The sequence below is a fragment of the Heptranchias perlo genome, chromosome 14 (genome assembly GCF_035084215.1).
Source record: "Heptranchias perlo isolate sHepPer1 chromosome 14, sHepPer1.hap1, whole genome shotgun sequence".
NCBI classification, from domain to species: domain Eukaryota; kingdom Metazoa; phylum Chordata; class Chondrichthyes; order Hexanchiformes; family Hexanchidae; genus Heptranchias; species Heptranchias perlo.
In genome coordinates this window covers 30,109,248-30,121,540 of record NC_090338.1, presented here as the reverse complement: position 1 = coordinate 30,121,540, position 12,293 = coordinate 30,109,248, and the positions used below count along the sequence as shown (strand labels likewise).

General features: G+C 42.3%; 1 protein-coding gene across 2 annotated transcripts in view; it reads left to right on the top strand.

Moving 5' to 3' along the window:
- The window catches only part of LOC137332392 (cyclin-dependent kinase-like 4), a 76,397-nt gene extending 66,272 nt beyond the window's left edge, over positions 1 to 10,125 (top strand). The window contains exons 12-14 of one of the 2 annotated variants that reach the window (XM_067996188.1): positions 5,102 to 5,188; positions 6,141 to 6,226; positions 10,025 to 10,125. In XM_067996188.1, coding sequence (XP_067852289.1) covers positions 5,102 to 5,188; positions 6,141 to 6,226; positions 10,025 to 10,084 — 233 coding nt within the window. In that variant the 3' untranslated portion in view covers positions 10,085 to 10,125. The remainder of the gene's footprint in view (positions 1 to 5,101; positions 5,189 to 6,140; positions 6,227 to 10,024) is intronic. The other variant, XM_067996190.1, reaches the window with a different exon arrangement.
- Positions 10,126 to 12,293: the final 2,168 nt, after the last annotated feature.

Sequence of the window (12,293 nt, the reverse complement as noted above, 5' to 3'; positions counted from 1 at the left end):
GGACCGGGTAAGGATGGTAGGTTTCCTTCCCTAAAGAACATTAGTGTACAAGTTGGGTTTTTATGACAATCTGACAGCTTCATGGTCACTTTTACTGATACCAGCTTTTTATTTCCAGCTTTTTTTTAAAACTGAATTCAAATTTTCAAACTTTCACTGTGGAATTTGAGCTCACATTCTCTGGAATATTAGTCCAGGTCTCTGAATTACTCATTCAGTAACACAACTGTACTCCTCAGCGTCAAGGTCGTCATTCATCGAAACAAAAAGATCGAACTCCACCTCACTGAAACCACCGGGAAACTTTTCATCAACCTCCTCAACTTTGCCTGGGTCGTTGTGTTCCTTTCTAGAAACCAAACCAGAGTTTCTAAAGCAGTTACTGATGCAGCAAGGAGTCACAAGATTCCAAGCTCTACTGGCTAAGTGCATTGCATCCAACACTCTATAGTTCTTCATAATGTGTGAAATGACCGTTACCTCAGTGGAATCTAAAACAGAAACCACCATGCACCTGGATTACTTCTTATAGTGTTGCTTCATGCTATGAATAATGCCTTGGTCCAGGAGCTGGATGATGGAAGTGTTGTTAGATGGTAAAAATTGGACCCTCACGTGTGAAAGATTAAGAGTGACAGCCTGGCAAGTGGCATTATCCATCAAATGTGGCACTACCTTCTTGTGCTGCATTCTTATCCTGGTAATGTAATGTATTCTCTTTTCATTTTGCCACCTCTCATCTTCTCTCCTTTTGTGTATAGGTTTGATCAGGCAGGGCACAAAAGAAATGTCCGATCTCGCTGCAATTGTAAACGCAGTTGGGCAGATACCCTGCTAACAAACCCAGCAACACTTCCTCAGTCCGAGCATTAGCATGAGGATTTGTCATTGTTCGTTTTTTCACCACACAGCTTTTTGTAAAGAAGGTTGTATCTCACTTTCCAGCGGCAAAGGAATCCAATTGGTGCTTCAGAGTTTTCCACGCTGAGTTCTTTGGCAAGCTCTTTAGCTTTAGTTTTCAACAGGTAGCCGCCAAGCGGGAATTTTTGAACTCTTTTGTGATTAAACCATCTAAACAGTGCTTCATCAATTTCAGCCATCTTACTTTCAAGTTTCTGTTTCCTATCTCAGTTCTGGTTATTTTCCCAGTCCTTCAAGACATACATTTTTCTTTTCAAAATTCAGGAAAATTGAGATTTAGAAATGCTATGCTTCTATGCGACCAGAATCTTCAATTCTTTCACACTGTTCAAAACATCCACTTGCTCGAGCAGTGACAAGTCACGGCACTTTTCTCATTGAGCCACTTTGAAAAGCAATTCGATTTCCACAAAACACTAACAGACATTAGAGATGTCGACCAATGAACCCAATCAGATTGAAGGGTGAAAGCCTCAGGTTCCAAACTCCACGGGAAAAGTGATCCACCCGTGGCTAACTAAAGAAGTTAAGGATAGTATTAGATTAAAAGAAGAGGCCTAAAATGTTGCCAAGAAGAGTAGTAAGCCTGAGGATTGGAAGAGTTTTAGAAACCAGTAAAGGACGACCAAAAAATTGATAAAAAGAGAGAAAATAGAATATGAAAGTAAACTAGCAAGAAATATAAAAACGAATTGTAAGAGCTTCTACAAATATGTAAAAAGGAAGAGAGTAGCAAAAGTAAATGTTGGTCCCTTAGAGGCTGAGACAGGAGAGATCATAATGTGGAATCAGAAATGGCAGATGCATTAAACAAATATTTTGTATCTGTCTTCACAGTAGAAGACACAAAAAACATACCAGAAATAGTGGGGAACCAAGGATCTAATGAGAATGAGGAACTTAAAATAATTAATATCAGTAGAGAAAAAGTACTTGAGAAATTTATGGGACTAAAAGCTGATAAATCCCCTGGACCTGATGGCCTACATCTGAGGGTTCTAAAAGAGGTGGTTGCAGAGATAGTGGAAGCATTGGTCATGATTTTCCAAAATTTCCTAGATTCTAGAATGGTCCCAGCAGATTGGAAGGTGGCAAATGTGATCCCGCTATTCAAGAAAGGAGGGAGAGAGAAAACAGGGAACTGCAGGCCAGTTAGACTGACATCAGTCGTCAGGAAAATACTGGAATCCATTATTAAGGAAGTGGTAACAGGGCACTTAGAAAATCATAATATGATTAGGCAGAGTCAACATGGTTTTAGGAAAGGGAAATCGTGTTTGACAAACCTATTAGAGTTTTTTGAGGATGTAATTAGAGGGGCAGATAAAGGGGAACCAATGGATGTTGTATATTTGGATTTTCAAAAGGCATTCGATAAAGCGCCACATAAAAGGTTGTTACACAAGATAAGGGTTCATGGGGTTGGGGGTAACATATTAGCATGGATAGAGGATTGGTTAATGGACAGAAAACAGAGAGTAGGGATAAATGGGTCATTTTCAGGCTGGCAGGCTGTAACTAGTGGGGTGCCGCAAGGATCGGTGCTTGGGCCTCAGCTATTTACAATCTATATTAATGACTTAGATGAAGGGACCAAATGTAATGTATCCAAGTTTGCTGATGATACAAAGCTAGGTAGGAAAGTAAGCTGTGAGGAGGACGCAAAGAGTCTGCAAAGGGATATGGACAGGTTAAGTGAGTAGGCAAGAAGGTGGCAGATTGAGTATAATGTGGGGAAATGTCAGGTTATTCACTTTGGTAGGAAGAATAGAAAAACAGAATATTTTTTAAATGGTGAGAAACTATAAAATTATGGTGTTCAGAGAGACTTGGGTGTCCTCGTACAAGAAACACAAAAAGTTAGCATGCAGGTACAGCAAGCATTTAGGAAAGTAAATGGCCTTTATTGCCTGGGGGTTGGAGTACAAAAGTAAGGAAGTCTTACTACAATTATACAGGGCTTTGGTGAGATCACACTTGGTGTACTGTGTACAGTTTTGGTCTCCTTACTTAAGGAAGGATATACTTGTCTTAGAGGCAGTGCAGTGAAGGTTCACTAGATTAGTTCCTGGGATGAGAGGGTTGTTCCATGAGGCGAGGTTGAGTAGAATGAGCCTATATTCTCTGGAGTTTAGAAGAATGAGAGGTGATCTAATTGAAACATGTAAGATTATGAGGGGGCTTGACAGGGTAGATGCTGGTAGGTTGTTTCCCATGGCTGGAGAGTCTAGAACTAGGGGGCATAGTCACAGGATAAGGGGTCGGCCATTTAAGACTGAGATGAGGAGGAATTTCTTCACTCAGAGGGTTATGAATCCTTGGATTTCTCTACCCCAGAGGGTTGTGGATGCTGACTCATTGAATATATTCAAGGCTGAGGTAGACAGATTTCTGGACTGTAGGGGAATCGAGGGATATGGGGATTGGGCAGGAAAGTGGAGTTGAGGTCGAAGATCAGCCATGATCTTATTGAATGGCGGAGCAGGCTCAAGGGACATATGGCCTACTCCAGTTCCTATTTCTTATGTTCTTACGTTCAAAGGTGAAAAGTCTTGTACCACAGGATTTCTGTGTGCCACACTTGCATATAAGCGGGAATTGCAATAAATGAAATTGCAACAAAACAAATAGGGAGTATAGAGGAAAAACAGGACTATAGAAATGATTGCGTTTAAACAGGAATTGTAATTAAGCAAGTTGCAAATAAATTGGTACGAGTGTAAATATTGTTAGGGACGATGTGGCACCAGATGAGCATGAGGGAACTGGAGGAGTGGGAAGTGGGTGAGGAAGTGTAACATTCCCAGCGCAGGCTGAGGAGAAGGCTGCCTATGGCTTCCGAGTCATGTGATCCAGATCTCATGGTTATTTGCCTGAAAAGGAGGATGCTTGAGGAATATCATGGCAGGTTCTGAGGTCAATCTCCAAGGACGTGCAAGTGATCCTTGAGTCTATAAATTTCATTTGTGGCAACGTCAGGGAAGCTTTTTCTTCATTTTAGGCACCTGTGGAGTATGTGGCAGCTTCAACAACAACAACAACAACTTACATTTATGCAGCACCTTCAACGTAGTAAAATGTTCCAAAGCGCTTCACAGGAGGTTATCAAACAAAATTTGAACTGATTCACATAAGAAGTTATTAGGACAGGTGACCAAAAGCTTGGTGAAGGAGGTAGGTTTTATGGAGCATCTTAAAAGAGGAGAGAGAAGTGGAGAGTTGTAGAGGTTTAGGGAGGGAATTCCAAAGCTCAGGGCCTGGGCAGCTGAAGGCACGGCCGCCAATGGTGAGCGATTAAAATCGGGGATGCACAAAAGGCCAGAATTGGAGGAGCGCAGAGATATCAGAGGGTTGTAGGGCTGGAAGAGGTTACAGGGATAGGGAGGGGCGAGGCCATGGAGGGATTTGAAAACAAGGATGAGAATTTTAAAATGGAGGCATTGCTGGACCGGGAGCCAATGTAGGTCAGTGAGCGCAGGTGTGATGGGTGACTGGGACTTGGTGCAAGTTAGGATAAGGGCAGCAGAGTTTTGGATGAGCTCAAGTTTATGGAGGGTAGAAGATGGGAGGCTGGCCAGGAGAGCATTGGAATAGTCAAGTCTGGAGGTAACAAAGGAATGGATGAGGGTTTCAGCAGCAGATGAGCTGGGACAAGGGTGGAGATGGGCAATGTTACGGAGATGGAAGTAGGTGGTCTTGGTGATGGAGCGGATATGGGGTCGATAGCTTATCTCTGGGTCAAATAGAACTCCAAGGTTATGAATGGCCTGATTCAGCCTCAGACAATGGCCAGGTAGAGGGATGGAGTCGGTGGCTAGGGAACGGAGTTTGTGGCGGGGACCGAAGACAACAGCTTCAATCTTCCCAATATTTAGTTGGAGGAAATTTATGCTATGTTGGGACAAGCGGCATGACAAATCAGAGTCACTGAAGGGGTCGAGAGAGGTGGTGGTGTGGTAGAGCTGGTTGTCGTCAGCGTACATGTGGAACCTGTTCGGATGATGTTTTCGAGGGGCAGCATGTAGATGAGAAATTGGAATCTACAGCAGACACCCACCTAAGAAGTAACCTCCACAGAAGCACAGACTGCAACTCTGGTAGCAATAGGAGAGAGAATCGAAAGCACCCTACATACCATTTTCCATACCATGGTGACTATGATGCATCTACTGTCTTTCAGGGTTTTCAGGATCTGATAGCGGCCATTCCTCTCCTCAGTGGGGATACAGGTCCAGGGTCCAAAGGGATGGCGATGGCTGCCTCTCAGGTCAGTAGCACATGCCAGGTCTCTGGCCTTCCGCCTCAGAACACCACATCAGTGGAACACCAGGCTTCCCGGGAACAAACTCCAGAGATGTAGTCAGCAATAGGTCCTCACAAGCTACCATGAGAGGAAGGCCATTTCAATCCCATGAGCCTTTTGTATATCATGAGCAATCAACCACCTTTCATGGTATTGGCTCTCAGATTACACCTAGGAAAAGCACTAGCCTAAGTGAAAGAAAGGCAAGTGTAGCCACCCAGGGCAAGCATGATGTTAGGCTGGCTTGTGTACACTTTGGACTTAATTGTAATCAAATAGAATGTGCACTGATGCCATAGTTTGTTATTCGTGATGTTTAGAGTCATCCAGGAAAGGGTGCACTTATTTAGTCAAAAGCAAAATACTGTGGATGCTGGAAATCTGAAATAAAAACAGAAAATGCTGGAGAAGCTCAGCAAGTCAGGCAGCATCTGTGGAGAAAGAAACAGAGTTAACGTTTCAGGTCGAAGACCTTTCGTCAGAACTGGAAGATGTTAAAGGAAGATGAAAGATCTTCGACCTGAAACTTTAACTCTGTTTCTTTCACTACAGATGCTGCCTGACTTGCTGAGTTTCTCCAGCATTTTCTGTTTTTATTGCACGTATTTAGTGATTAATGTAAGGAATCTTACAACACCAGATTATTGGCAAGATCATGTAAGAGCAAAGATGGCTGATGTGTTATCAGAACCCATCCCTGTTATGGCAATTATCCCATGACCAAAAAAGTGGCCGGGTCAAGGGGCATCTCAGGGATAGGCAAAACTGCCCATTGGCTTGACTTACACAGACACAACAACCCTATGGTATGCCCAGGCCTATGTGTCCACAGAATATGAGTTACACTATGTTACATGCAGGTTGTGTGAATGGATCAATAAATTCTGCTATTTACAAACTGGTGTTCTAATTCCAGGAAAATGCAAGATGCTGAAGAAGGAGTTGAGAATCCCTTCACTGGTGACATCTGACCAGGATCAAACTAGGAACGCTCCCCACCAGGTAAAATGATCATATATAATAATATAAACCATAAATATTTGACACTTTTGTCAAAAAATGTGAAATTCCCTGCTTTTTAAAGTATTTTTTTTGCCTTCCTTCTTTCAGCAGGCACCACCCTTGGCTGGTAACCTGCTCTCAGTACCTTGCCAATGCTGCTTCGGAACCAAATTGCTCAAATGTCTGCAAGATGGGTCTGGGTCATTTTCCCTTTGAGTTTCCCTCCCCTCCTTCACTATGGATAGGGGGTTGCCTGGCCCACTTGCTAAAACTTCGCACATTGATATGATCGACATCAAGAGGTAGATTTTAACTTTCACTGCTGGACGGAACTCTGATCGTAGCAGATCGGCTGCCCGTTATGCACCTGGCTCGATTTTTCATACCATTAAAGTCAATGAAAAGTACAATCCAGCGGAGTGTATAACAGGCAGCCAATCCACAATCACCTAGTGGTGAAACTTAAAATCTACCCCCCAGGAGTTTATCATGTAGAGAACTTCAGGGACAAATCCCATGTTCTAGCATTCCATGGCACAATACCACAGATTTCAGAGTACCTCTATATGACTGCCGCAGAACTCACTTGGAGTTCCATTTATTTAATTTTTCTATCAGGTAGAATCGCTGTCATGGTTAGGTAATAGTGATCATTTAGTCATTTAGACTCTCCACCATTATGCTGTCTCTCAGGAGTTGTGATCATCAATAGTGCCAAAACAGTACTCTGACTGGCCAACTTAATCGTCAATAGCATCAATTTTTAATGTTGCATCAAGAAATTTAACTCACAACGCTTTACTATTTTTCAGGCCAAGTTTCCAATCAATTCGTCCTCATGAAGGGCATTTCTTTCCTTCTCTCTATATGTCAGGTTGTTCTGGATGTAGTAGTATTAGTGTTTCAAATTCAGTGACTGGTTCCTGACTGCATCAATACTTATTGTTTTGTTTCATTATTTAAATGCACTGTAAAAGCTCTAAGCAGAACATTGTTAGATCTACATTTTTAAAATCAAACTGAAGCAGTGTAATAATAAGATTAATATTCTCTAAAGTGTAACCCATTTTCCCTGATGTTCAATCAGTCACATAAATGTTCTTCCCTCCTATTCTCTCCTGAAGACATTGCCTCCTTGCTGGGATTCGGTGTCAGAGAGACGTCTTCTGGTTGTATGATGCTGACATGAGCTAATGAGGACGTTTCCTGTTTTGGTGTATATATGTGTGAAACCACAGCTAGCATGAGTCATTGCCATCTTGAGAGGAGGGGAGCAAACTAGAAATGAAAATAATTGGAAATAAAATCCCTGATCTGTGCTGAGTTTACTGATCTTAGGGGTAGTGGTGGAGGAGCTACATTTGGCCCCAGTGCCCCTGAGTCAGGGTAGACAAAATTAGTCAAGGTTCCTGCTCCTAATTGCTATCCAGTGAACTGTGCTGGAAGTGTGCATGTCGACGTCCGGTGAGAACAGAGTCAAGCTCACTGTAATGCTTCCTGTGGTCAAATAACTTACTGACGTTCACCATCAAGGTTTGTGCACAACACTAGAGTGTAACTATGACACCGAATCCCAGCAAGGAGGCAATGTCTTCAGGAGAGAATAGGAGGGAAGAACATTTATGTGACTGATTGAATATCAGGGAAAATGGGTTACACTTTAGAGAATATTCATCTTATTATTACACTGCTTCAGTTTGATTTTAAAAATGTAGACTGCCTCAGGTAAAGAATACTGCTTCTTTAAAAATACAATCAGTGGAAGAACGTGCGCTGGCAATATATTGTCATATCACACTTGGAGGGCCCAATTATGACACCATCAACTCTACCTAGATTCGCCAGTAGATGGCATTTAAGTCCATACCAGCTTCCATCTGGCCTCCTAGGCCCATATTCAAGAAGCACATAAGAGAAAAGTCAATGTATATTCCCAGTTAATTGCCAATAGCAATTACACAAAGAATATTTTTCTTCAAGTGCCTCGTAGATAATAGACTGAGCTGTGAAATTACTACCAATAGGCCTCTCGGGGAACAGCCAGCTAAGACTGGGGCTCATTACCTTTCAAGACTGTAGTAAACCTTTTTTAAAAGACTTCAGAATTTATCATTTTTTAAATAATCTTCAGAGTATTGTAATAGCTAGTTCATTTTTCTGTCTTTATAATATACAATATTACAAATCTACTGTTCACATTGTATTGCCCTGTGGTTTTCTGTGTGGTGACTTTCTGATTTCAGCAAGATTCTCAGGGGGGGAACGAGCCATGTGGATTTGAGGCATTTCCCCAAAGGTGAATTTGTTGGTGTCTCTGTGACATGATGAGGTGATACTCTGATACTCCAATCTGATGCATCGCTCAGGAGTCAGACATGTGTTCTCACCTATGATCCCATGTGGGGGCGGGGCAGGTTCCTGATTTCACTCATTCCATCAGTGGTATTTAAAAGTGGAGTTCAGGAACTTTCACACAGAGAAAGAGAAAAAGATCAAAGGGAGATTCAATGTAGACTATTCTTGTACACCTCATAATAATCAGCAGAAGTAGAGGTGTCACCAATAGGATTTGAACCAGAAAGTTGTTTTTTGACTGATGTGTCTGGAAATTTCAAATCAAACATCGCGAGTCAACTCATTAACCCAACCTACCCTCCAACTCCATTCGGTCACCTGCCCAGTTTTAGATTTTGCGGAAGTGGTAACCCTAAGCTAAAGATCAGAAATGGTGGATGCCTTGGAGCAAATTGCCCTTTTGGTTGTGTAAGGTATGAGAAATTCACTAAAACATGGAGATGAGCAGGGAAAAAATGTCTGAGCTCAACTGGATTTAAAGGGGTATTTTCATCAGGTTAAAATGCCTTGTAAGCCACATTCCCTATTCTGTAAACACATGTTTGGTATGGCATTCTTGGTGTGCATCACACGTCATGTGGGGCTCTGACAAATTTTGCAGAGTTTTATTATTACTAACTGAAGCCAACAGAAAAATAATTTGCAAAACACAACTCTGTGTATGATGCCTGACATGTTAACAGATCTGCAGTGAGCAAAGTGACACAATTTTCAGACAGCCTTTTTCGATGTTACAGAAACTGAGAGGGGTAGATTTTGACTTTGTGCGATAGTGTAAAATGGGTGTTAGCGAATGGGCAGTCCGTTTTACATCTCTCCCGATTTCTATTTCCATTAATTTCAATAAAAATCAGGAGAGATGTAAAACGGGCTACCGATTCGCTATCGCCCGTTTTACGCTGTCGTACAAAGTCAAAATTACCCCAGCCAGTTTTAAAATAGGCCTTGACCAAATACCAATCACTCTTTAAAGGTACTTTTACATTGTAATGATGATTGGAGGAACATGTTGTTATACTGGACAACTGGCACCGCTTCTGCTTATTTACATCTCCACCCACCATTGATCTCTATCAGACACTGGGCTGAAGCAGAGCTGGCAAATCTGGTAGCAGCTCACAAGACCCATGAAAAAGTAGGTCTCTGCTGTTGCTGGAACAAAGTGAAGAAGGCAATTTATATTTCTAACATGAATGTCCAGAGAACAGCATTTACAGTTTCATTATGTTAAACAGCTTTAAATGTTGACTTCAAACTGGAAGTGTGGCTACTTTGCACCTTCAGTGTCAAATCGTACTGGATGGCATTTCTTTGGTGGTGCTTTGTTCTGTCAGCTCTTCGTGCTTTCAAAATAGAGCATGACTGATTCAAATCAAATGTTTCTAAAACATTTTTAGACAGGAGAGCAAATTTTAATATAATTATTTTTGGTTTGATTTTTAGGCCACAGGAGATTCACAGAAGGCCAGGAACTCCGCATGTAGGATGCATTGCCCAGGATAAAAGATTTCCATATAATAAAGTCTACCACTTCTGATAGAAACGTGTGTCACATTTATTTTAGATGAATTAAAAAAATCCTTTATTGTAAACCCTTTAGTTTCAGCACCTTCTTGCTCTGTCAATTAGGATAAACTATAGAGGAAGACAAAGTCCAGGGATATGCATTCTTAGCACTTACCCACATGATTAGATTTTTTTTAATTGATATATACATTTGATTCAAAACCACCATTCCATGATGTGTGGTGTGTGGCTGTGCTGCAGTCAGAAGGATATTAGGAATGTACTCATACATTTTATGGTAAGCTATGCCATTCACCATGCCATTTATGAGGAGTTACTGGTATCTGCTGTCTGCCTAGTAAGAGCTCAAACCCACACTTATTAGTTATCTAACAACCAACTAGTGCCTACAGTGGATGGGAGGAGTTAAGCAGGGTCAAGTTAGCTCGAAGATTACATGCTCAGTGATGGAAGATTGGAACAGAGTCAAACCTCTGGTGACAGTCTTGGTATCCCGAGCCAGGCAGACATGCAGTACTCAAAGGCACTGTTGATGATTGACCAGTGAGGTCAGCGGTGGTGGCTGGCGGAGGGTGCATCCCAGTACCTACACCGGGATGCATTCCCCCCACATATTTTTGGGGTCAAAATATCCAATATTAGTTGCAAAACCTCGGAAACCAATAAAGTCCTCATTCATCCCTATTTGTATGTGTGTGCCAGAGAGCTACCGATCTCCTCATAACTAATCTGTTGCTTTATTTTCCTGGACCAGTGCCTGATTCTCAAAATTTGGGTGATGCATTAGCACAGGTGGGAACTATTCTTCAACTTGGCAATCGCTCAGAAAATCTAACAACAGTTCATATCAATAAGAGCTACAAAAGAGGTAATCCTGTATATATTGTCTAATCATGATGGAACCATCTCTGGAGTATTTAGTTTGTTATTTACGGGTGTTATGGAGCTCCATAAAGAACAAAGAATGTAATCTATAGTGTCATGGGACCAATTGCATCATTGCCACCTGTTTTGTGGCTGATTGTAATGCTAGGATTTCTGGCTTCAACTGTACAATGGATATCAAGTTATTCTTGAGTTAGCCAATGCCTGAAGTTGGTCAATGCTTTCTGATTAAAGATGCATAAACGAGGTGTACTTCCAACAGAAAGTATTAATGGACTAAAAGCATATATTGAGCACTGCACTGAGGTTGCACTTATCCAAAAATAGCTCCACAAAAATTAGAGAAAAGGCAGATTTTTATTAGTTATCGGTCAATTATGAATTATGCAGGGTTAGGAAATCGAAACAGGAGTATTTAACTCCACATCATATCGCAACTCCAGGACTGCAGAACGTAAAGGAGGCAAATGATTTGTAGTGGGTACTACCCCGGCAATGAGACAGCTACTCGGGCATGGTAGAAGGAGTATTGCATGAGGAAGCTCAGTTTTTTTTTATATTCGTTCATGAGATGTGGGCGTCGCTGGCAAGGCTAGCATTTATTGCCCATCCCTAATTGCCCTTGAGAAGGTGGTGATGAGCTGCCTTCTTGAACTGCTGCAGTCCGTGTGGTGAAGGTACTCCCACAGTGCTGTTAGGAAGGGAGTTCCAGGATTTTGACCCAGCGATGATGAAGGAACAGCGATATATTTCCAAGTCAGGATGGTGTGTGACTTGGAGGGGAACGTGCAGGTGGTGTTGTTCCCATGTGCCTGCTGCCCTTGTCCTTCTAGGCAGTAGAGGTTGCGGGTTTGGGAGGTGCTGTCAAAGAAGCCTTGGCAAGTTGCTGCAGTGCATCCTGTAGATAGTACACACTGCAGCCATGGTGCGCCGGTAGTGAATGTTTAGGCTGGTGGATTGGGTGCCATCAAGCGGGTTGTTTTGTCCTGGATGGTGTCGAGCTTCTTGAGTGTTGTTGGAGCTGCACTCATCCAGGCAAGTGGAGAGTATTCCATTTCACTCCTGACTTGTGCCTTGTAGATGGTGGAAAGGCTTTGGGGAGTCAGGAGGTGAGTCACTCGCCGCAGAATACCCAGCCTCTGACCTGCTCTTGTAGCCACAGTATTTATGTGGTTGGTCCAGTTAAGTTTCTGGTCAATGGTGACCCTCAGGATGTTGATGGCGGGGGATTCGGTGATGGTAATGCCGTTGAATGTCAAGGGGAGGTGGTTAGACTCTCTCTTGTTGGAGATGGTCTTGT